General features: G+C 38.4%; 1 protein-coding gene across 1 annotated transcript; it reads right to left on the bottom strand.

The window, feature by feature from the left end:
* Positions 1 to 19,079: 19,079 nt before the first annotated feature.
* LOC110885257 (AP2-like ethylene-responsive transcription factor At2g41710) lies at positions 19,080 to 23,900 on the bottom strand. Its single transcript, XM_022132942.2, has 10 exons — positions 23,812 to 23,900; positions 23,459 to 23,736; positions 22,385 to 22,467; positions 22,184 to 22,192; positions 22,000 to 22,088; positions 21,785 to 21,858; positions 21,649 to 21,699; positions 21,012 to 21,076; positions 19,534 to 20,153; positions 19,080 to 19,452 (listed from the first exon to the last, which is right to left on the bottom strand). Exons 2-10 carry the CDS (start codon positions 23,710 to 23,712, stop codon positions 19,387 to 19,389), a joined length of 1,311 nt encoding a protein of 436 aa, XP_021988634.1. The 5' UTR covers positions 23,713 to 23,736; positions 23,812 to 23,900; the 3' UTR covers positions 19,080 to 19,386.
* Between the last annotated feature and the right edge of the window lie 967 nt (positions 23,901 to 24,867).

Here is a 24,867-nt window from a genome sequence, read left to right as displayed (position 1 = left end):
TTATCCAATTAGAACTCTTCATCGGGTAATCAGAGAAAGAGAATGTGTTAGTATTGGACTCTGTGAAAAAAAAAAGGACAATCAACTTTGCAGACGGCGATTTCTGCATAAAAAGACATTTGTTGTCAACTAGCAAATTCATTTCTTCACCCACATTAAAATTAATGGTAGCATCGGTTTTAGTTAGGCTTTTCAGTCCATGTTTGAAGAGCCAATAAAACTCCACAAATCATTGACATATTATATGTGTACACACACACACACTCACACACACACACACATATTTATATATATATATATATATAGAGAGAGAGAGAAGTTATACTATACTTGTTTTCTTTAATCAATGGTCCATCTAACTTAATCTTGTTATGAAAAAGTTAATGAGTTTCTGTATTGAATTTGATGTAGCTTGATACTTGTTGTCATTAAGTCTGTAAACAATCAAATTATTGACTTATTGTTTTAAATATTTTAAATTATCAGGCTACATATGTGTATTATCTTTTGACAAACATGAGCATGAAAAATATTAATTTTTCTAATGCTATGTTTGAATTCGATATGTCATCCAACTTAATCTGCATAAATCGCCATAGACAATGGCTTTTTTTTCAAAAATCGCTATTTGCAATGGTGATTTGTTCCTTTTGGCAAAAATCGTCGTTTGCAATGGTGATTGTCTTTTTTTTTCACTAAGTTCCATACTAACACATTTCCTTTCTCTGATTTTCACTCTTACAAGGCCTACAAAATACACCAAATCGCAATTAGCAATAAAGATGGCCTTAGTTTTGAAATTTTCTCAAGGTGGCACTAGAAGTGAAAATGATATGAGATGTAGCACTTGTTTTGCGAAAAAAAAAATTGAGCAATCATCGAATGACCGTTTTTTATCCTTTTTTTTTGTGAAAAACAACCTTCAAAGAGGTTGTTTGTTAAAGCAAGAGGAAACACCTTTGGCACTTTGATCAACCTACGACACATACTGAATCTTCTAGTCATCTGCATCACTACCTAATGAGCAAATTTGCGAGATGAAAGCAAACCTTCGAATAAGTTGTTCGTTGTAGTAACATGAGACATCGGAGCTCCACTAGATCTTGATCAAAAGCCTACATCTCCATCGAAGCGCCACATACACTATTAGCCTTGAATACATAAGGGGCGATGCCACAACAACAATAAAACAAGAATTTACAACATCTCTTATCCAATTAGAACTCTTCATCGGGTAATCAGAGAAAGAGAATGTGTTAGTATTGGACTCTGTGAAAAAAAAAGGACAATCAACTTTGCAGACGGCGATTTCTGCATAAAAAGACATTTGTTGTCAACTAAAATTAATAGCAAATTCATTTCTTCACCCACATTAAAATTAATGGTAGCATCGGTTTTAGTTAGGCTTTTCAGTCCATGTTTGAAGAGCAAATAAAACCCACAAATCATTGATATATTATATGTGTACACACACACACACACATATATATATATATATGAGTGTATATAGAGAGAAGTTATACTCTACTTGTTTTCTTTAATCAATGTTCCTTCTAACAAAATCTTGTTATGAAAAAGTTAATGAGTTTCTATATTGAATTTGATATAGCTAGATACATGTTGTCATTAAGTCAGTAAACAATCAAATTATTGACTTATTGTTTTAAATCATTTAAATTATCAGGCTACATATGTGTATTATCTTTCGACAAAAATGAGCATGAAAAATATTGATTTTTCTAACGTTATCTTTGAATTTGATATGCCATCCAACTTAATCTGCATAAATAGCCATTGACAATGGCTTTTTATGCAAAAATCGCTGTTTGCAATGGTGATTTGTTCCTTTTGGCAAAAATCGTCGATTGCAATGGTGATTATCTTTTTTTCACTAAGTTCCATAATAACACATTTTCTTTCTCTGATTTTCACTCTTACAAGGCCTACAAGATACACCAAATCGCAATTAGCAATAAAGATGGCCTTAGATTTGAAATTTTCTCAAGGTGGCACTTGAAGTGAAAATGGTATGAGATGTAGCACTTGTTTTGCGAAAAAAAATTGAGCACTCATAGAATGATCGTTTTTTTTTCTTTATTTTTGTGAAAAACAACCTTCAAAGAGGTTGTTTGTTAAAGCAACAGGAAACACCTTTGGCCCTTTGGGTAACCTACGACATATACTGAATCTTCCGGTCATCTGCATCACTTCCTAATGAGCTTATTTGCGAGATGAAAACAAACCTTCGAATAAGTTGTTCGTTGCAGTAACATGATACATCGGAGCTCCACTAGATCTTGATCAAAAGCCTACATCTCCATCGGAGCACCGCATACACTATTAGCCTTGAATACATAAGGGGCGATGACACAACAACAAAACATGAATTTAAAACATCTCTTATCCAACTAGAGCTCTTCATCGGGTAATCAGAGAAAGAGAATGTGTTAGTATTGGACTTTGTGAAAAAAAGGACAATCAACATTGCAAACGGCGATTTCTGCATAAAAAGCCATTTGTTGTCAACTAAAATTAATAGCAAATTCATTTTTCACCCATGTTAATATTAATGGTAGCATCGGTTTTAGTTAGGCTTTTCAGTCCATGTTTGAAGTGCCAATAAAACTCCACAAATCATTGATATATTATATGTGTACACACACACACACGTATATATATATATATATATATATATATATATATATATATATATATATATATATAGGGTGGGGTTCTAGAGTGAACACTAGTGTATTTACTAACTGAGTGAACAAATCCAGGCCATTGATCTACACACGTGTATGGCCAGGATCTCATCATCAAATCGTAAAATACACAAGTGTATTTCAACATCAAATCCTGGCCATTGATCTACACACGTGTATGGCCAGGATTAGGTTACTCAGTTCGTAAGCTACACTAGTGTTCACTCTTTAACCTAATCCTATTTATATATATGAGTGTATATAGAGAGAAGTTATACTCTACTTGTTTTATTTAATCAATGTTCCATCTAACTTAACCTTGTTATGAAAAAGTTAATGAGTTTCTGTATTGAATTTGATGTAGCTAGATACATGTTGTGATTAAGTCAGTAAACAATCAAATTATTGACTTATTGTTTTAAATAGTTTAAATTATCAGGCTACATATGTGTATTATCTTTTGACAAACATGAGCTTGAAAAATATTAATTTTTCTAACGTTATGTTTGAATTCAATATGCCATCCAACTTAATCTGCATAAATCGCCATTGACAATGGCTTTTATGCAGAAATCGCTGTTTGCAATGGTGATTTGTTCCTTTTGGCAAAAATCGTCGTTTGCAATGGTGATTGTCTTTTTTTTTCACTAAGTTCCATATTGACACATTTCCTTTCTCTGATTTTCACTCTTACAAGGCCTACAAGATACACCAAATCGCAATTAGCAACAAAGATGGCCTTAGTTTTGAAATTTTCTCAAGGTGGCACTAGAAGTGAAAATGGTATGAGATGTAGCACTTGTTTTGCGAAAAAAAAAAATTCTGAGCAACCATCGAATGACCGTTTTTTTTTTTTTTTTTTTTTGTGAAAAACAACTTCAAAGAGGTTGTTTGTTAAAGCAACAGGAAACACCTTTGGCACTTTGATCAACCTACGACACATACTGACTCTTCCTGTCATCTACATCACTACCTAATGAGCAGATTTGCGAGATGAGAACAACCTTCGAATAAGTTGTTCGTTGCAGTAACATGATACATCGGAGCTCCACTAGATCTTGATCAGAAACATACATCTCCATCGGAGCGCCGCATACACTATTAGCCTTGAATACATTAGGGGCGATGCCACAACAACAAAACATGAATTTACAACATATCTTATCCAACTAGAACTCTTCATCAGGTAATCAGAGAGAGAATGTGTTAGAATTAATGGTAGTGTCGGTTTAAATTAGGTTTTTCAGTCCATGTTTGAAGAGAAAATAAAACTCCACAAATCATTGATATATATTATATGAGTATATAGAGAGAGAAGTTATACTCTACTTGTTTTCTTTAATCAATGTTCCATCTAACTTAACCTTGTTATGAAAAATTGAATGAGTTTCTGTATTTAATTTGATGTAGCTAGATACATGTTGTCATTAAGTTAGTAAACAATCAAATGCCTGGCTTATTGTTTTAAATAGTTTAAATTATCAGGCTACATATGTGTATTATCTTTTGACAAACATGAGCCTGAAAAATATTAATTTTTCTAACGTTATGATTGAATTCGATATGCCATCCAACTTAATCTATATAAATTGCCATTGACAATGGTTTTTATGTAGAAATCGCTGGTTGCAATGGTGATATGTTCCTTTTGGCAGAAATCGTCGGTTGCAATGGTGATTGTCTTTTTTTTTTCACCAAGTTCCATACTGACACATTTCCTTTCTCTGATTTTCACTCTTACAAGGCCTACAAGAAACACCAAATCGCAATTAGCAATAAAGATGGCCTTAGTTTTGAAATTTTCTCAAGGTGGCACTAGAAGTGAAAATGGTATGAGATGTAGCACTTGTTTTGCAAAAAAAAAAAAAAATTATTGAGCAATATCGAATGACCGTTTTTTTTCTTTTTTTTTTAGGTGAAAAACGACCTTCAAAGAGGTTGTTTGTTAAAGCAACAGGAAACACCTTTGGAACTTTGATCAACCTACGACACATACTGAATCTTCCAGTCATCTGCATCACTAACTAATGAGCAGATTTGCGTGATGGAAACAACATTCGAATAAGTTGTTCGTTGCAGTAACATGATACATCGGAGCTCCACTAGATCTTGATCAAAACCCTACATCTCCATCGGAGCGCCGCATACACTATTAGCCTTGAATACATAAGGGGTGATGCCACAACAACAAAACATGAATTTACAACATCTCTTATCCATCTAGAACTCTTAATCGGGTAATTAGGGAAAGAGAATGTGTTAGTATTAGGCTCTTTGAAAAAAAGTACAATCAACATTGCAAACGGCGATTTCAGCATAAAAAGCCATTTGTTGTCAACTAAAATTAATAGAAAGTTCATTTTTTCACCCACGTTAAAATTAATGGTAGCATCGGTTTAATTAGGTTTTTCAGTCCATGTTTGAAGAGCCACTAAAACTCCACAAATCAATGATATATTATATGTGTACACACACACACACACATATATATATGAGTGTATAGAGAGAGAAGTTATACTCTACTTGCTTTCTTTAATCAATGTTCCATCTAACTTAAGGCCTACAAGATACACCAAATTGCAATTAGCAATAAATATGGCCTTAGTTTTGAAATTTTCTAAAGGTGGCACTAGAAGTGAAAATGGTATGAGATGTAGCACTTGTTTTGCAATAAAAAAAATGAGCAATCATCGAATGGCCGTTTTTTTCCTTTTCTTTTTGTGAAAAAACAACCTTCAAAGTGGTTGTTTGTTAAATCAACTGGAAACACCTTTGCCACTTTGATCAACCTATGACACATACTGAATCTTCCAGTCATCTGCATCACTACCTAATAAGCAGATTTGCGAGATAAAAATAATCTTCGAATAAGTTGTTCGTTGCAGTAACATGATACATCGGAGCTCCACTAGAGCTTGATCAAAAGCCTACATCTCCATCGGAGCGCCGCATACACTATTAGCCTTGAATACATAAGGGGCGATGCCACAACAACAACCAAACATGAATTTACAACATCTCTTATACAACTAGAACTCTTCATTGGGTAATCAGAGAAAGAGAATGTGTTAGTATTGGACTCTGTGAAAAAAGGACAATCAACATTGCGAATGGCGATTTCTGCATAAAAAGCCATTTGTTGTCAGCTAAAATTAATAGCTAATTCATTTCTTCACACATGTTTAAATTAATGGTAACATGGGTTTTAGTTAGGCTTTTCAGTCCATGCTTGAAGAGCCAATAAAACTCCACAAATCATTGATATATTATATGTGTACACACACACACATATTATATATATATGAGTGTATATACAGAGCAGTTATACTCTGCTTGTTTTCTTTAGTCAATGTTCCATCTAACTTAACCTTGTTATGAAAAAGTTAATGAGTTTCTGTATTGAATTTAATGTAGCTATATACATGTTGTCATTAAGTCAGTAAACAATCAAATTATTGACTTATTGTTTTAAATAGTTTAAACTATCAGGCTACATACGTGTATTATCTTTTGACAAACATGAGCATGAAAAATATTAATTTTTCTAACGTTATGTTTGAATTCGCTATGCCATCCAACTTAATCTGCATAAATCGCCATTGACAATGGCTTTTTATGCAGAAATCGTTGTTTGCAATGGTGATTTGTTCCTCTTGGAAAAAATCGTCGTTTGCAATGGTGATTGTCTTTTTTTCACTAAGTTCCATACTGTCACATTTCCTTTCTCTGATTTTCACTCTTACAAGGCCTACAAGATACACCAAATCGCAATTAGCAATAAAGATGGCCTTAGTTTTGAAATTTTCTCAAGGTGGCACTAGAAGTGAAAATGGTATGAGATGTAGCACTTGTTTTGCGAAAAAAAAATTGAGCAATCATCGAATGACCGTTTTTTTTTTCTTTTTTTTTTTTTGTGAAAAACAACCTTCAAAGAGGTTGTTTGTTAAAGCAATAGGAAACACCTTTGGCACTTTGATCAACCTACGACACATATTGAATCTTCTAGTCATCTGCATCACTACCTAATGAGCAGATTTGCGAGATGAAAACAAACTTCGAATAAGTTGTTCGTTGCAGTAAAATGATACATCGGAGCTCCAATAGATCTTGATCAAAAGCATATATCTCCATCGGAGCGCCGCATACACTATTAGCCTTGAATATATTAGGGGCGATGCCACAACAACAAAACATGAATTTACAACATATCTTATCCAACTAGAACTCTTCATCGGGTAATCAGAGAAAGAGAATGTGTTATTATTGGACTCTGTGAAAAAAAGGACAATCAACATTGCAAATGGCGATTTCTGCATAAAAAGCCATTTGTTATCAACTAAAGTTAATAGCAAATTCATTTCTTCACCCACGTTAAAATTAGTCGTTGTATCGGTTTTAATTAGGTTTTTCAGTCCATGTTTGAAGAGACAATAAAACTCCACAAATCATTGATATATTATATGTGTACACACACACACACACACACACACATATATATATATATATATATATATATATATATATATATATATATATATATATATATATATATATATATATATATGAGTGAAACGGGATCGGGAGAAAACGATCAAAACTGTGAGAACGGTGAGAACCCTTCCTGGCCCAACAGGTGTCACGCCGCTTAGAAAAGGGTGGAGGGGCTTTTTTGTCCTTTCATCTTCTGCTTTACCTGTTCCGCTTTTTCCCAATGTTGTTTTAACTTTTGGTTTTTGAGATTTTTGGCGTTAACCAAATTCAATAATTAATTGCGTTTTAATGGTTCCATTGTATCAACATTTTGGCGTTTATGGCGTTATTCACATCGTATGCCAATGGAACCCAGGGGGCAGGAAATCTATTTGAATGGCATTTTCCAAGGCGTTTAAACAAGTTGGGCTATTGATCTGTTATTTTTTATAAACATTTTGGCATTTGTGGTATCTTGGCGTTTTACTATTGTTAAATTATATTTCAACCACAGGAAAAAAAATACAAGGGAAGGAAATAAATTAAAAATCCTAATCGGATTTCTTTTCCCAATCTTCAGTGTCATCAGTCTCTCTCTTCTTTAATAGTACAAGAACTGTCATCAAATATATGGCGTTTTATGTAAAACTTAACAAACCCATGGGTTTGATGTTTTTGTCTCCTCGTCTGTTGAACTGTCTTTTTGTGTGGATGTTTGGGGATATAGATCTATGGCGTGTGAGTGAGTTTTTCACTTTTTCTTTATCTGGATCTTCATCTTTATAGCGAACCCACTCTTCAGTGTCATTGACCTCTTCTCCTCATCCAAACCTTCTTCAAGAACAAAAAATACAAAATGTCATATGACTGGCATCAGTATCTTTTTCCTGAAATTTTATCCGTCTCATGCAGCAAAATCTTTTCTGAGGTACTTCCCTCTGATAACAATTCATTCAGTTTATTTGTTGGCGTTTTACAGTGGGTGGTATTTAGTAGTATTTCGCATTTTTTTTTTTGGTTTGATCAAATGGAAGTTGCTGAGATGTATCATTTTATAGGATGTCTTTTTGGCGCCTAAATTAGACGGTGCATTATTATAATAAAGTATTTTGTCTTTTCAGTTACTCTTTTGTAATTAATGTTGAAGGATCCTTTTCTGACCCAAATGAGTCGATCAGAAGAGTTTATGCTCAGAACGAAAGGCGGAAACAGATGTTCTGAGGTCAATTCAGCACAATATACTCATTAATTGTCGTTTTTATTGATTTGATGACAAATTACAGCGAGACGACACTTCGGCAGCACTTCGTTGCACAAACTGGAAAGTTCTATCTAATTTCGCTTGAACTAGGGTATTCATAGGCATATGATTTGGTTTGAGAGGGTTCCAAGCGGAATTAGCATTCCAAACGGAATCTAATTCCGCGCGGAATTAACTATGCAACTCTCAAATGGGATTACCTCCCTTTCAAGCGGAATTACCTATTTCTCGTACTACGTGCCCAGTTCTAACATTCTACGAACAAGACTCGATACAAGACGAAATCGACAGGCGATGCACCAACAGACTCCCCCTCGAATGTTGACGAGTCTTAAGTGTCGAGTCTTCAACATCTTCAGTCTTTATCAGTCTTCGGGCTTCTCTTCAAAGTATCTGACATTGTAAAGCATCCTCAAATCTCTCTCTTCTCTTTATCAATCACCAACAGACTCCCTTTCTCTAACAGACTCCCCCCTCAACTTGTACTGGGATCGTGGTCTGGCATTCACAGGATCAAGATCTGGCTTTCTCTAAACACAAGCTTCTCAGGATCGATTGACCCAGCTCTTTCTCAAACCTGCACATTCTCTACCTCACAATAAGTCTTAAAATGATTTAACACTATTAATCTCTGATAAACCACTTTCAGATGAAAATTCAAGCATTTTAATGTGTCTGATGACCACTTGTATGACCAAATCTCAAAAACTTTTCTCACTTTTATCACAAACTCCCCCTCAAAATTGTGACACCCCGTTGAAACGCTCTCACACGTACTAGCTTGACAGTGGCTGCCTTAACTTTCGGGACGAAAGTTCTTAAAACTTGGGGATAATGTGACACTTCGGGTTTTCCCGAGTAACCCTCTTGTATTAGCAATGTGTACGTACGAATTATTAAATGAAAGTTGTGATTATCTTGCTATGCTATGTGTTGTATGTATGTATAATATAAGTATGTGTGTATAATAGTGAACCGAGACCACAACAAACCCGACTCGAGACCACTCGGTCTCGAGTAAACAGTAACGGTTGGGCCGGATTGGGCCATACACCCCTTTGAGCCCACTCGAAACCCTTGTAGGGTGCACCACCCAAACCGAGTATAAAACCCCTCATCCACCTTTTCCCTTACACTCTCACACACTCTCTCCCTCACTAAAACCCTAGAACTACAAGACCTCCTCTCCTTTCTCTCGGACCAAACCGGTGACAACAAGGACACTCGGCTCGGTTCAAGCTCGGAATCATCATTCAGAAGCTCACTCATCGACCCTTCATACCCTCACACTTCGAGTCTCTACCGGTTAGTGTTCTAATGTGTACTAGGTGTTATATGTGTACTAGATGCCTTGTGTGCTTGATGAATGAAATGTATGCTTAACCTCTTTTACATGATCTTGATTGATTTAGTGAGTAAAAATCATGAAATACATGAAGATTGTTGTTCATCTATGATGTAGATGCTTGATTTCTAGATAGAGTGGTTTGTTAATGATCATGCTAACTTGACATATGAATAAGTAGAAAAATGTTTGAATATGGTGCTATCATGTTCTCGGTTGGGTGTGTGAATGATGATGATCGATAGTACATTAAACTAGGTGTATTATGCTAGCATAAATCGGTTTAAGTGAGCATGTTTGTTTAGGATGAAAACCCTAAAGATGAACTAGATGAACATGTGTTGAACATGATATGAAGATTTGATAACATTTGAAAAACTTGTTGTTTGATCCATTTTGGTTAATTGTTAGACAAAGAAACATGTTTGTGAAACCTTATTGGATAGTACAAAAAATCGTGAAATCAGAATTCTGTGGATAGTACAATGCGGGCAGATGTGCCAGAATCAGCAGGTAAACGAGTCGAGACCTCTGGTTTCGACTCGAGACCATGAAGCTACAACTCGAGACTGCAACGGTTGCGACTCGAGACCTGGACCAAGCAACTTCAAAACGGACTTCAGGGACTCGAGACCATCAAGGTCTCGACTCGAGACCACATCATGACAACTCGAGACGGGACTCGAGATCTCCGGGGTTGCGAGTCATGCCTGCACCACTTGAGACCAACCATTACAAGTCGAGACCACCTTGTCTCGACTGGGCTGCTCAGTTTAGTTATTGGGCCATAACGTTATTTGTTTGGGCTGCCTGTTTAACTGAACTATGTGTTAGTTGTTACTGTTGACTGATCCAATAGTAGAGCCGGCCCAATAGCTCAACATGTAACTGTATGCATGCTATGTGTTAGATTATGTGTAAATACGTGACATTCTCTGTACCCAAACCTGACCTATACTGGTAACCATGTTAGGACGTGGTGATCCGCGTGTTTGACAAATAACCTAATCTGCCGAGCAACCCAAGGTGAGTTCACACACTAAAAGCATGCGTCCCAAGGAGGGACACGGACAAACTGCCAACTGTGGGAAAAATACTTTTGAACTATTATTTCCGGGGGAAATCCGAATGGGTATTTACTATCTACGGGGGAGATACGTTTGGATATTATTTATAAATCACAACTAGCCAAGCTAAACGAAACTCTATCACCTTAAGTCCCTGCTTACAGTACCGATTAATCGCCGGGGGCGAACGGGTTATTAGTTGATAGCGCTATTAGGTTTGACAACCTCACACCGTGACCGGGGGAGATCGGGCATGAACTAGGAGACCTTGCATCTTGGTCAATGACGATAGACATTGACTCGGGGCACAACAACTTTCTGTCAACAGTTTTAGTATCTACAGTTTAGTGAGCTTACAGATGGGGTAGCTCCCCACAACGTGATTATAAATGCTTTATCTAAACAACATACGTTTTCAAAAACTAAAACTTGACACCTCGTGGACTCGCCAACATTATGTTGATACCCTACTGCATGCTTTGCAGGTACCCAGTGATTCAGGAGCTTGCAGCTTGCGGATGTGTAGTGGTCGTCTAACCCGTGTGTTGGGTTCTAAACAAACTTGAACTAAGAATCTTGTTCTAAACTATTTTGTCTATGCTTTCGCTACTTATCTGAACTATTACTTAAACTTAAAACTTTTGAACCCTGACTATGATATTTGCTAACCTTGTGGTTGGTGAGTATTATTTATGTTATTTTTTTATATATTGCTCAGTATAATTGGTGGCTGGATCCTGGTCAGTCACGCCTCCAAGCGGTGGTGTTCCGCAAGTGGATTTTGGGGGTGTGACAGATTGGTATCAGAGCCATTGGTTATAGTGAACTTGGTTTTGAAAAGGGGAAATCTTTTTGAGAAAAACCAGACTATAACCCGTGACTCATGACGACACTACACTCCAAGTGCAAGACTCAACACATTAGACCTCATAGCTCGGACTAGTGATTACTTGCTTGCTTGCTTTACGTTTTCTGTTTTGCTATACGTACTAGTGTGCCTAGTTAGATAGATACACCTCCCTCTTCTATCTCATTCTCGCTACATTACGACATCGCACTCATGCTATGTTTTCTGATTATGAAGACAATGAGTGGACGCGGAAGAGGAAACATTAACATGACTCAGGCTCAATTCACTAACCTGCTTAACACGGTGGCTGCAGCTTTCGCAGCTCACCCTGGAGGTAAACTCGTTATCTTAGGATGTTTAGATCCTACCGCCGCATCGTCTTTTTACCCCTAAACCTATTCGCTTCGCTTCTCACAACAGGTCAGCATGCACCTGCGCAACCACACGTGTGTACTTTCAAAACTTTCATGGATTGCAAGCCTCTCTCTTTCAATGGCACTGAGGGTGCCATAGGTCTCCTACACTAGATTGAGAAAGTCGAAGCCGTCTTTGCTATCTGTGAGTATCCCCCTGCGAATTGGGTGAAGTTTGCTACTGGTACGCTTGAAGGAAACGCGCTTTCCTGGTGGAAGGCGCAAATGCAGATGTTTGGTTTGGAAACTGCTAATGCTACTGCGTGGGAAGATTTCAAGGACTTGATTAAGGAAGAGTATTGTCACAGGGATGACATCCACAAGCTCGAAAACGAGTACTTTGAGCTCAAGATGGTTGGATCAGAGATCGAGGTATACACCAAACAGTCCAACGACTATGCTGCTCTTTGCCCAAACATGTCTCGACCCATGTACCGAAGAATCGAGTTGTACATCAAGGGTTTGGCTCCAGAAATTCGAAGCCATGTGACTGCAGCCAACCTCAATACCATTCAGCCGGTCGTTCGTCTTGCTCACAAACTCACTGATCAGGCCGTGGAACAGGGCAAGCTGCCCAAAAGGATCAGTGCTACTGCTGGAACTTCTAGTGACAACAAGCGTAAGTGGGAAGGAAATCAAAGCAAGGATGCTAACCCCACTCAGGCCCCAACCCAGCAAAGGAAAACTGTCAACAACAAGGGCCCTCAACAACAGGGTGGCTATCGCGGGAACCACCCCAAGTGCAACAAGTGCAATCGACATCACAGTGGGCCTTGTGGGAAAAGTCAGTGTCAGCGATGTAACAAGATGGGGCATGAGGCCAAGGACTGTAGGAGTCCACGTCCCGCCGGGCAGAACCAGCAGCAGAAGAAACATCATGGGAACGTCAAGGGTTGTTTCCAGTGTGGGGCTAAGGGGCACTTTAAGAAGAATTGCCCTGAACGGAACCAGAACCGCCCCAACAATCAGGGAGCTGGAAACAACGATCAAAACAACAATGCTGGGAATGGTGCAAGGGGAAGGGCTTTTGTGATTGGAGCTGGAGAAGCGAGGAATGACCCCAGCGTCGTGGCGGGTAAGTTCCTACTCGATGATCGTTATGTTTTTGTATTATTTGATTCTGGAGCCGATGCTAGTTATGTATCCCTACGCATTAGTAAGAAGCTTAAGCACCCGCCTTCGTTACTAAGTTCTAAACATATCGTCGAGTTAGCTAATGGTAGACACATCGAGGCCTCACATGTTATCAACGACTGCAAACTAGTACTGTCTGGTCAGACCTATAGCATCGATCTTTTCCCTATTGCTCTTGGAAGCTTCGACGTCGTTATCGGCATGGATTGGTTATCCAAACATCGCGCGGAAATCCTCTGTCAAGAGAAAATGGTTCGCTTTCCCCGCCGTTCTGGCAAACCCCTCATCGTGCAAGGTGACAAAGGCGGAGAAGTCACAGGCATTATCTCATTCTTGAAGGCCCAGAAATGTTTACGAAAGGGGCACACCGCTATCTTAACACTTGTCACCAACACACACGAAAAGGAAAAGAGGATTGAAGATTTTCTAGTGGTACGCGACTACCCCGAGGTGTTCCCTGAAGAACTACCTGGACTCCCTCCCCACCGTCAGGTCGAATTCCAAATCGAGCTAGCTCCCGGAGCAGCGCCTATAGCTCGTGCGCCTTATCGACTAGCCCCCGCAGAACTGAAGGAACTCTCTACGCAACTACAGGAACTATTGGATAAAGGGTTTATCCGTCCCAGTTCGTCGCCCTGGGGAGCACCAGTACTCTTTGTTAAGAAGAAGGATGGCACTTTCCGAATGTGCATCGACTATCGTGAGCTGAACAAAGTTACCATCAAGAATCGCTACCGTCTCCCGCGTATCGACGACCTATTCGATCAGTTGCAAGGATCGAGCTACTACTCAAAGATTGACCTACGATCGGGCTATCATCAGCTAAGAGTCCGTAGTGAAGACATCTCTAAAACTGCATTCAGAACTCGTTATGGTCATTACGAATTCCTTGTCATGCCCTTTGGAATGACTAACGCGCCTGCGGTTTTCGTGGACCTCATGAACCGAGTGTGCAAGCCTTACCTCGACAAATTCGTGATTGTGTTTATCGACGACATCCTGATCTACTCGAAAAGCCAAGAAGAGCATGAACAGCACCTGCGCCTTATCCTTGAACTCCTTCGCAATGAACAACTGTAAGCCAAGTTCTCGAAATGCGACTTCTGGCTTCGAGAAGTCAATTTCCTTGGGCACGTGGTCAATAAGGACGGGATTCACGTCGACCCAGCTAAGATCGACTCTATAAAGAATTGGCCTACCCCTAAGACTCCGACAGAAGTTCGTCAATTCTTGGGATTGGCAGGATACTATCGTAGATTTATCAAGGGGTTCTCAAAGATTGCTCAGCCTCTCACGGCTCTCACTCAGAAGGGTATTGCTTATAAATGGAATGAAGCTCAGGAATCCGCATTTCAGAAGCTAAAGGATAACCTTTGTAGTGCTCCTATTCTTTCGTTACCTGAAGGTACCGACGACTTTGTGGTTTACTGCGATGCGTCTATTCATGGGCTCGGTTGCGTGTTAATGCAACACGAGAAAGTTATTGCCTACGCCTCTCGACAACTTAAGACTCACGAAAGGAACTACACTACGCACGACTTAGAACTGGGAGCAGTGGTTTTTGCTCTTAAGATATGGAGACATTACCTGTACGGTACCAAGTGCACTATTTACACCGATCACAGGAGTCTCGAGCATATCTTCAAGCAAAAGGAATTAAACATGCGACAACGCCGATGGGTCAAACTCTTGAATGATTATGAATGCGCAATCAAGTACCATCCGGGCAAGGCCAATGTTGTGGCAGACGCCCTCAGCCGAAAAGACATTGCGCCTAAGCGCGTGCGAGCGCTACAACTTACCATCCAGTCTAACCTCCCTACTCAGATTCGAAATGCTCAGGTTGAAGCTCTGAAACCGGAGAACATCAGGGCTGAGTCCTTGCGAGGATCGAGGCAGCGATTAGAACAAAAAGAAGATGGCGCATACTATGTGACAGGGCGTATTTGGGTTCCACTCTATGGAGGCCTACGTGAACTTGTGATAGACGAAGCCCATAAGTCCCGTTACTCAGTACATCCTGGTTCGGATAAGATGTACCATGACTTAAGGACTACATATTGGTGGCCTGGCATGAAAGCCCACATAGCAACGTATGTCAGCAAATGTTTGACTTGCGCAAGAGTCAAGACAGAGTACCAGAAACCAGCAGGCCTATTCCAGCAACCAGAAATCCCGAAATGGAAATGGGAGCAAATTTCCATGGATTTCGTCACTGGCCTACCTAGATCCCAACGCGGGAATGATACTATTTGGGTGATAGTAGATCGACTGACCAAGTCTGCACACTTTTTGGCTATCAAGGAGACAGACAAGTTTTCTACCTTGGCAGAGGTTTACTTAAAGGAAGTAGTTTCGAGGCACGGGGTGCCAACCTCCATTATTTCCGACTGAGATGCTCGTTTTACTTCGGAGTTGTGGCAAGCTATGCACAAATCCTTTGGCTCACGTTTGGACATGAGCACTGCTTATCACCCACAAACGGATGGGGAGTCTGAACGCACCATCCAAACCCTGGAAGACATGCTTAGAGCATGTGTGATCGATTTTGGCAAGAATTGGGAGAAGCATCTACCGCTAGTGGAATTCTCCTACAATAACAGCTACCACACCAGCATTCAGGCAGCACCCTTCGAGGCATTGTACGGTCGTAAATGTCGATCACCTCTTTGCTGGGCGGAAGTGGGTGATAGCCAGATCACAGGCCCAGAACTGGTGGTAGACACAACGGAGAAGATTGCCCAGATCAGACAACGCATGGCGGCAGCTCGTGACCGTCAGAAAAGCTACGCTGATAAGCGTAGGAAACCGCTAGAATTCCAGGTTGGGGACCGGGTTCTACTTAAAGTCTCACCCTGGAAGGGTGTGGTTCGTTTTGGTAAACGGGGCAAGCTGAATCCGCGATATGTTGGACCATTCGAAATTACCGAGAAAATCGGTAAGGTTGCTTATAGATTGAATCTGCCTGGAGAGCTGAGTGCGGTGCACAATGTTTTTCACGTGTCTAATCTGAAGAAGTGTCTGTCAGATGAAACACTCATAATCCCCTTCAAGGAACTCACTATTGACGAACAGCTACACTTTACTGAGGAACCGATTGAGATCACGGATCGAGAAATCAAAACCCTCAAACGTAGCCAGATACCTCTCGTGCGAGTTCGTTGGAACTCGCGACGTGGCCCAGAGTTTACCTGGGAGCGGGAAGACCAGATGAAGTGCAAGTATCCCCAGTTGTTCCCAAACGAAACCCCCAGCACTGAAGCTACAACCGAATTTCGGGACGAAATTCCAAACTAACGGGGGGATGATGTGACACCCCGTTGAAACGCTCTCACGCGTACTAGCTTGACAGTGGCTGCCTTAACTTTCGGGACGAAAGTTCTTAAAACTTGGGGATAATGTGACACTTCGGGTTTTCCCGAGTAACCCTCTTGTATTAGCAATGTGTACGTTTTGTTTTCTTTAATTAGTGTTCCATATAACTTAACATTGTTGTGAAAAAATTAATGAGTTTCAAAAATGAATTTAATGTAGTTTACATGTTATTAAGTTAGTAAACAATCAAATTATTGACTTAGTGTTTTAAATCGTTTAATTATCAGGCTACATGTCATTTATTATCTTTTGAAGAACATGAGCATGAAAAACATTAAATTTTCTAACATTATGTTTGGATTTGAAATGCCATCCAACTTGATCTACGTAAATCGCCATTGACAATGACTTTTTTTTGTAGAAATCGTCGGTTGCTATGGTGGTTTGTTTTTTTTTTTTGGCATTAATCATCCTTTGCAATGGTGATTGTTTTTTCACTAAGTTTCATACTCACACATTCCCTTTCTCTTTCTCTGATTTTCAATCTTACAAGATACAACAAATCACAATTAGCAATGGAGATGACCTTAGTTTTGAGATTTTTTCAAGGTGGCACTTGAAGTGAAAATGGTACGAGAGGTAGCACTACTTCTGCAAAAGTTTTCTAACCTATCATCCAAGGACCGTTTTTTCCTATTTTCTTTTTGTGAAAAACAACCTTCAAAGAGGTTCTTTGTTGAAGTAATGGGAAACCGGCAATTCGATCTACCCGAGGCACTTACTGAAATTTTCCTGCCATCTGCGTCACTACTTGAGCAAATTTGCGAGATGAAAACAGCCTTTGAATAAGTTGTTTGTTGCAGCAACATGATAAATCGGTGCTCCACTAGATCCTGATCAGAAGCCTACATCTCCATCTGAGCGTCGCATACACTATTAGCCTTGAATACAAAAGGGGTGATGCCTCGACAAACAAAGCAAGAATTTGCAACATATCTCATCCAACTATAACTTTTCATCGGGTAATCCACCGATCTCACAAAACAAATAGAAATGTACAAAGCAATCAATAGTAAGATTATAGCAATACAAACAAACACATTATCTTTAAGATTACGATGGACATCCCCAAATATCGTCATGACTTGTCAACAACCAAATGACCAAGGTTACTATCTTGTAGTAGTTTCTAGAATGAGCATTTCGCCCTGTCAAGAATCCTAACAGGCGGCTCCTATTGCTCCAAATGAGCCTTTTTGGCCTGAATATGGGCCTATTAGACCTTCAACTTTTCAGTTTGGAACACCCAATATTTCTTCTGTTTTTCCAAGATATCAATCCGTAACTTTTTCTTCTCATCTTTGTGTTTTTTTCTTATCAGCCCAGTGTTTTCTCTCCTCAGCCTAGTGTGATATTGACTTATCCAGTAGCACTGGTTGAACATCTCTTCAACGCTAATGTACAAGTTGTCAAAACCGGCCCTTACATACTTTCCACCGAACCTACACCCTTGGTGCAACGCGTTACCGAATTCGTTTTTATGGTTTCCTGTCATCTTAAAACACGTGTCCAAATCCCTCTGGGTTACTATATTTTTTGGTTTTGCTCCCTTGGTTGCTATACCAAGTGTCGATACCGTAATAAATCAAACCAACACCGATCGAATTCCCTTGATTTTTTTTAAATTAGCCCGCCCACACCACGATTCCGCGAAGCACGGGTTTAGAGGAGGATCTAATGATTCACTCTCCAGTCCGCCTCACACTTTCTTTAATGTGCAACTGTCGTTTTTGTCTTTATATACATCGTCGTTATGTGGTTTTTTATCATCACGTTCACAATTTGCTTATTTTTATCTACGCTTTCAACCCCCCCCCCCCCCAGTAGAGCGCGGGTGATAACCCGCTAGCTCAAGTACATATACCAACTTAAAACGATGGACAATAACCATTCAGTCTAAACCCATTCTATAATTTGGCAAGCCCAGTGTCAATACTATCTAAAACAACTCATTTCAAGCCGAGCCCATTTCAGTCTGAACCTGTTTTGACCTAAACAAAAAAATTGATCTGATAAAATATGAGAAAGTAGTCGAAATAAATATGAATCAACACGTTCCCATTTTTACCGAACCCAGTTTGAACTGAATTCAAAACACATAACAAGTACTAGAATGCACTTGTGGTCAAAATTTGATGAATATCAAGTTGGTGTTATCACTTATCAGAGGTGAAGCGTTAATGGGGCGGGGTTTCCCCGGCCCCCACTGATTTTCGCTTGTGGTGTTAATTTTACCAAAAAATCCCATCTTTTAGTGTAAAATATTGGATTTTTAAAAGTCTGGCCCCCACTGAATTTTCGTTCAAGCTCCGCCACTCAACCTTACTGAACATAGTTCACTAATGGAAGTTCTCAAGATCTCAAAGTCGAGCTTAAACCTGTGTTGTCTTGGCCAACTCGGACTCATTTGCGCTTCGCAGCCCTGATGCACACTTGCAACTTCTATAAAATACCTTCCATAATCGTTAAAAAACTTTCCTATACTTCATTCTTCATATAATAGTGTACCTTTTATAAATACAACTTCTATGCTATAACATGTTTGCTATTAAATATCTACTTATACATACATGCATACATATACATATGTATATATTTCTTGCAACTTTCTCTATAACAAAACTAAGGTAGCATACCAAGCACATCCGGCAACCTTTTCTTGTTCTAAGGCAGTATGAGATAGTCGTTATCGATTCTCTGTAGCATTGCACATGCATTCAAGAGATTTTCCAAGAAAATTTGGACAGAACACACCTTTTACTTGGATCATGTAGGTAGCAAGTCCTCCTGTTGGAAGAAAGTATAATCCGAACTGGTTTCTGTCTTTGTAGCCTGATGTTAAATATTCAAAATGTCACAAATCAGATTGCCGTAATAGGTTAAAAATAAAATAAAAAATTAACAGGTACTGACCTCTACGGGCTGAGAAGGTCTGGTGCGGAGAGAAGGGACAAGGGATGACCAAAGAATAGGGTCGGTCAACGGGTCAATCGTATTATAGTTGGTCAAAAGTGGTGCAGACAAGAATGGAGCCAAAGGGTACGTGTTTCTTTCAAGATCCATCCCTAATCCAACTCCAAATCCTTCAGGTGCACCACCATCATCACTTGATTTCTCAACCGCTTTACCGTAATCCATCTTGTTGATGTTAATTTTGTTTTCATTCTCGTCATTTTCAACATCGTTTTCAGCTTCCTTTTTTGCAGCCTTTTCTTGTAAGCTTTTGTAAGCTGCAGATCTTGACAGTATACTCATGGCGGATACTGAAGACCGTTTATGTTGTTTTCCTTCAGGAGAGACACCCAAACGAGGCAGCTGATAGGGTTCGGTGGGTTGGGTTACCCATTCTGACGTTTTATGGTCACTTCCAGTGTCTTCGGAACTAGCATTATTTGTTTCGTCTGATGATTTTAATTGAGATTCAGTTTGGCAGGACTTGTTCGGTCCCCACCATTTAATGTAAGGTGTAAGATCAATTTTCCTATCCATGCAAAATCCACCAACGTATTCGCTCTCTGTTGTTGCATCATCACCTGCAGTGTAATAAGTTATGCATGAACCCCAGAAGTTAATGGACATAAAAAGAAACATTCAAATATGTGAGCATTGTAATCACAAGATGAGCAGGTTGGGTAACAGGTCAATACGGTTTCAGGTGGAAAACCATAATTTCGTGTATGTGTCAAAAGGGCTGTGTTTGGTTGGGTTCCGCTAACATTTTATTTCCGTTAAATTGAGTGAGTTAAATAATGATTACAATAACAATCTGTACCTATATCTAATACTATGTAATAAAAGAAAACAATGGGAGACACGTGTCATTCATTGGAGTCATTTATATTTTGTTTTCCACCTCGCTCTCCTATTTAATTATGGATATTATTATTTAATTATAGATAGTTATTATCTCATTAACCGAATGAATCTAATATGAAATTCATTATTATTTTTTAAATAAACTTATATTTTTTACTTACTTTCACCAAGTTCAAAATTATGTTGGTTAAAATTTTGAAAAACGAAGAATAGACGAATAGTGATGATAATTATTTTAATGAGCAATTTCTAAAAAAATTTTAATATTTAATGTACGTGGTAAGAATTGTAAAAATACAATATGATACAAAATAATAAATAGGTGCTGCTATTAAACATCAAAGTTAATAATGTTTTAAAAATTAACTTAACAAAATTTATATCTGTCACGTCAATTTTCATTTTTTAAATACATATCTTAACGATTGTATCTGTTAACAAGTTACATTTATATTTTATTCTATTAGTATAATATACGAGTTTATTCAACCCGTGTAATACACGGGATTATAACCTAGTAATATTATATAATAATCTAGATTTTATTTTGGATTTGGCATAAAACTCTTGCTTACCATGATGCATGCGGCTGTGGTAATCGGCTCCAGCAATCCGGCCCAAGGGAGAGTCCCATCTAGTACTGTTTTATAGCACAAACAGAAAGCCGAAGAATATTATAAAATTATAGTAACATTAAGTGTGGGTCAGTAGCATTTGAGGTATCCGATATCCAGCACGATTAATAGTGCGCAAGGAAGATGGTTTCCACTCATAGGCTCATATCATGTGGGTCCTACAAGGTGATTCAAGCGCTATTTCTTGTGCGGGATATAAAAAGTGATGCCTATTTTGAAACTGATGAGATACCATTGAAATGAAAAGATTCATGCTGAACGAGTTTGATTGTGTTAAGAGGCAGAAACACAAGGATGAAACCCATCAAGACATTTAGATTTGTTGAGATCAGGAGGATCCTAACAAACTTATTATCGAATACATCTTTAAAATAGGAATTAATCAATTTTCTGACCTGTTGATTAGTTTGCCCACATGGTTTCTAATCATATTTAGAATGTACCAGGTGGTTATATGTGATTTACTAACTCGCTTCTATGATAAAATATGATTATAGCTAGAAAAGTAGGAATCAACTAACAATAGTTTGTTGAAGTACACATGGCTCCCTTTTGGACCAAATGATTAATTAGATACCTGGAAACTCCATGACATTTAGAGGTTCCTCTTGAGAAACCACTACCTTTTCTGCAATGATTTCATGCCAAAAAGTTAGGATAAAATAAACAAGCAAAAATAACTATGCACATGCATGTATTGGTTCCTTGTATACCTTCTGAGTGATGCAAGGTAATCTTCTCTTGATAGGTTTTGCATCTCTTCAAGATCTCTTGTATAGTCTGTTACCTGGCAACAATAATATGACAAACAGTCTTCATAAAATGGAACGGTAGTAAGAGATGAGGTATGCTATTCAAAGAAAAGTCATTTGCTTGTGGTAAAGTAGGGAGCTTAATCATGCTTATGAGACTGTATATGATTACTCACCGGAAAATTAATGAGTGTCCCAGGGCCCCAATACTTCAAGGCAGCAAGATCATATGCTCTGGCAGCAGCTTCCTCATCATCATATGCACCTAAAAACACGTTTAGCATAGGATAACAAAAATGAATGCAGACATTATCGTGTTAATAGAAACAGATTTACATAAATACTCAACCAGATCCTCACCTAAATAAACTGTTGAAATAGATGCCAAAAACCATGAGCATAACCCATACAAAAGAAAACAGAAATCAGATTAGAGTTCATTGCACTTAATTCGTGCATCTGAAAAGGAATAAAGAACACAATTTCCAGGCTTCTTGCAACATATATACATACAGACAGATATATACAAGCACACACATACAAACAAAGAGAGGATTGAACCTTGCTTGCCCTTCTTATTCTGATTCTGGTTCCAGGTATTTTTATCCCATAGATGCGCTTCATAACGGCCAGTCCATCTATGCCTGGTAACATTACAGTATTTCAACAAAAACTTGAGAATTCTGTAAAAGTGCAAAATATATAATCTCGGAAGGAAAATAGACAAATAACCATGGTTGATGCAAAAGTTAAAAAGTGGTTTTGGACAATTGCTGCATCCAGCAGCACTTGCACAATAAAAAATTGTAACATGTGAGAAGCAAAAAAAAATTAAAGTTAACTTCCAAATCTATACATATTTTAAACTTAATCAGCCAGTTAAGATTACAACTTACGTTACACTCAACACCCTCCGTATATATGTATAAAATTATGCAAATACTTTAGAAGACCTGTCAATGGTTCGAGTCTAACAGCTTTGAATTTACCTTTAGCGTTTCTAAACACTAGGAAACTAAGGCCAGACCAGGTCCATCTCGTGTTTAAACGTTTTAAGCTTCCCAGAAATACCCGATGATTTAATGACCGGTCTACAACAATCCACAGTATTCCTCATAGACTAAATATTGTGTACAAGCGAGCTGAGACTAGATAGTCTAGAAGATCCTAGACCATGTCCAATGTGAATAGCAAGTAATAAGTCCTCTCCAGTACAAAATTCACATAGTAACTAACAATTCTTTCAAGAATCAAGCTCAAAACATTTAAGCGAGCAGTGTCAGCAAAACTGTGATCCCGGCATCATTATCACATCCGGCTGCAACAACCGTTTAAATCCAGTTAAACCTATGCTTCATATTTAATGCATTCTGTAGTGGATCTAGATCACGTGAGGCACAATTCAATTAATTATTTAATATAAGATTTTACTTCAACTTTCATCTACTCACAAAATTTCACAAACCTAACCACTAGATAATGAACTAACAAATCTCCAATTCCAGTCACACTTACACCTAAAATCACACAAAATTGACAGCATTCTGTTACACGTTCACAGAGTCAAATTCAAACAGATATACTCGCATAAACCGATAAACACGAAAATCAGAATCACCGATTAAATCCGTATACCTAGTAACACCACGGTAGATAGAGCTCCGTTTTCCGGCAGCACACGGCGGCATCTTACTGATCCGTTCTTTCGCCGTACAACCTCTCTCCTTCTTCGATTTCTTCAATCCTCTATACTTCACCATCAACTGCTGCTGGTAACCGCTCGCCTTACCTACCGCCGCCGCCGCAGCCGCGTCGGAAGCCTCACCGGCGCTGCCGCTAACGCTACCTTCCGATTTCATGACCGGATCGGATGAAGATGCAGTAGCCATTAGGTTGAAACGGAAAGTGAAACCCTAGGAGAGAGAGTGAGAATTAGCAACCGATGATGAGATAAGTGTGTGAATTATACATATACTGGATAATTATACATTCGTCAGCAAAGATGAGAACAACAGTGTGTTGAGGGGGAGGTGGAGGGTGAAATGACGAAAGTAGCCTCGAGTGGTGTGTGGAAATGTTGTATAACGGCTAGAGAGGGCAGGAATGTCATTTGGAGTGTTTTGAAACTGTATGGGAGTGAGTCAGGTGGTGTGATGAACACGTGTCTACTGTCACTAAAAGTTTTGCAATTTGCAGAGAATCTTAGGTGAGTTTCTTTGACCGTACTTTTCGGTGTAAACCCTAATATCCGGTATCAATCGAACCCAAAATGTTCACAACAGGTCTTTGGGTATTCTAGGACATGTACACATGCATGATTTTTTTTATTGTTCATCAACCATTGTCTAGTAACGGGCCAATTTAATAGTTTCTTTATGTGTAAAATGATTTTTTTAATCATGTATTTGATAATGTTGTCTATAACTTTATGATATAAAGTATTAACTTGTCTCTTTTGAGATTTCGATGATAATGAATTTTACATATTTTAGATCAGGGCTGGTCCGAAGGTGTGCGGGATGGGTAACGGCTCAGGGCCTAAACCCATCGGGGACCAAACTTTTTTGTTTATGTAATTAGTTTTACACTGTAAAGTTAGAATATATACATATAATGAATCAAAAAAATAACATCCTGAAGCATTTGGTTTGATGGTTTGAAAGTCACTTTAATAATAAGAAGCCATGGGTTCTAATCCCGGTGTTTTTAGTTTTGTTTTTCTTTTTGTTTCTTATCTATTTATTAAATGCAAATGACTTTAGTTGCCTAATTTTATCAAACATACATTAAATGATTGATGTTGATTCAATTGATATTAATTCATTTTCATATATTTAAATATTTTTTATATATATTATTTTTAAAAATTTATATTTAAGGGGCCCGTATTTTCTGTTCACATAGGGCCTAAAGATTTTCAAACATTTTCGGAGACGGCCCTGTTTTAGATAATTCAAACTTTTTTTATAGCGATAATAATGTGTAATAAATTAATTATATTAAAAAAATAGAATGATACGAAAAAAAAAACGTTTTTCAAAATC

The sequence above is a fragment of the Helianthus annuus genome, chromosome 10 (assembly GCF_002127325.2).
Source record: "Helianthus annuus cultivar XRQ/B chromosome 10, HanXRQr2.0-SUNRISE, whole genome shotgun sequence".
In the NCBI taxonomy this organism is placed as follows: Eukaryota; Viridiplantae; Streptophyta; class Magnoliopsida; order Asterales; family Asteraceae; genus Helianthus; species Helianthus annuus.
Note: the sequence above shows the minus strand (reverse complement) of the source record. Positions and strands in the feature narration are given on the sequence as shown.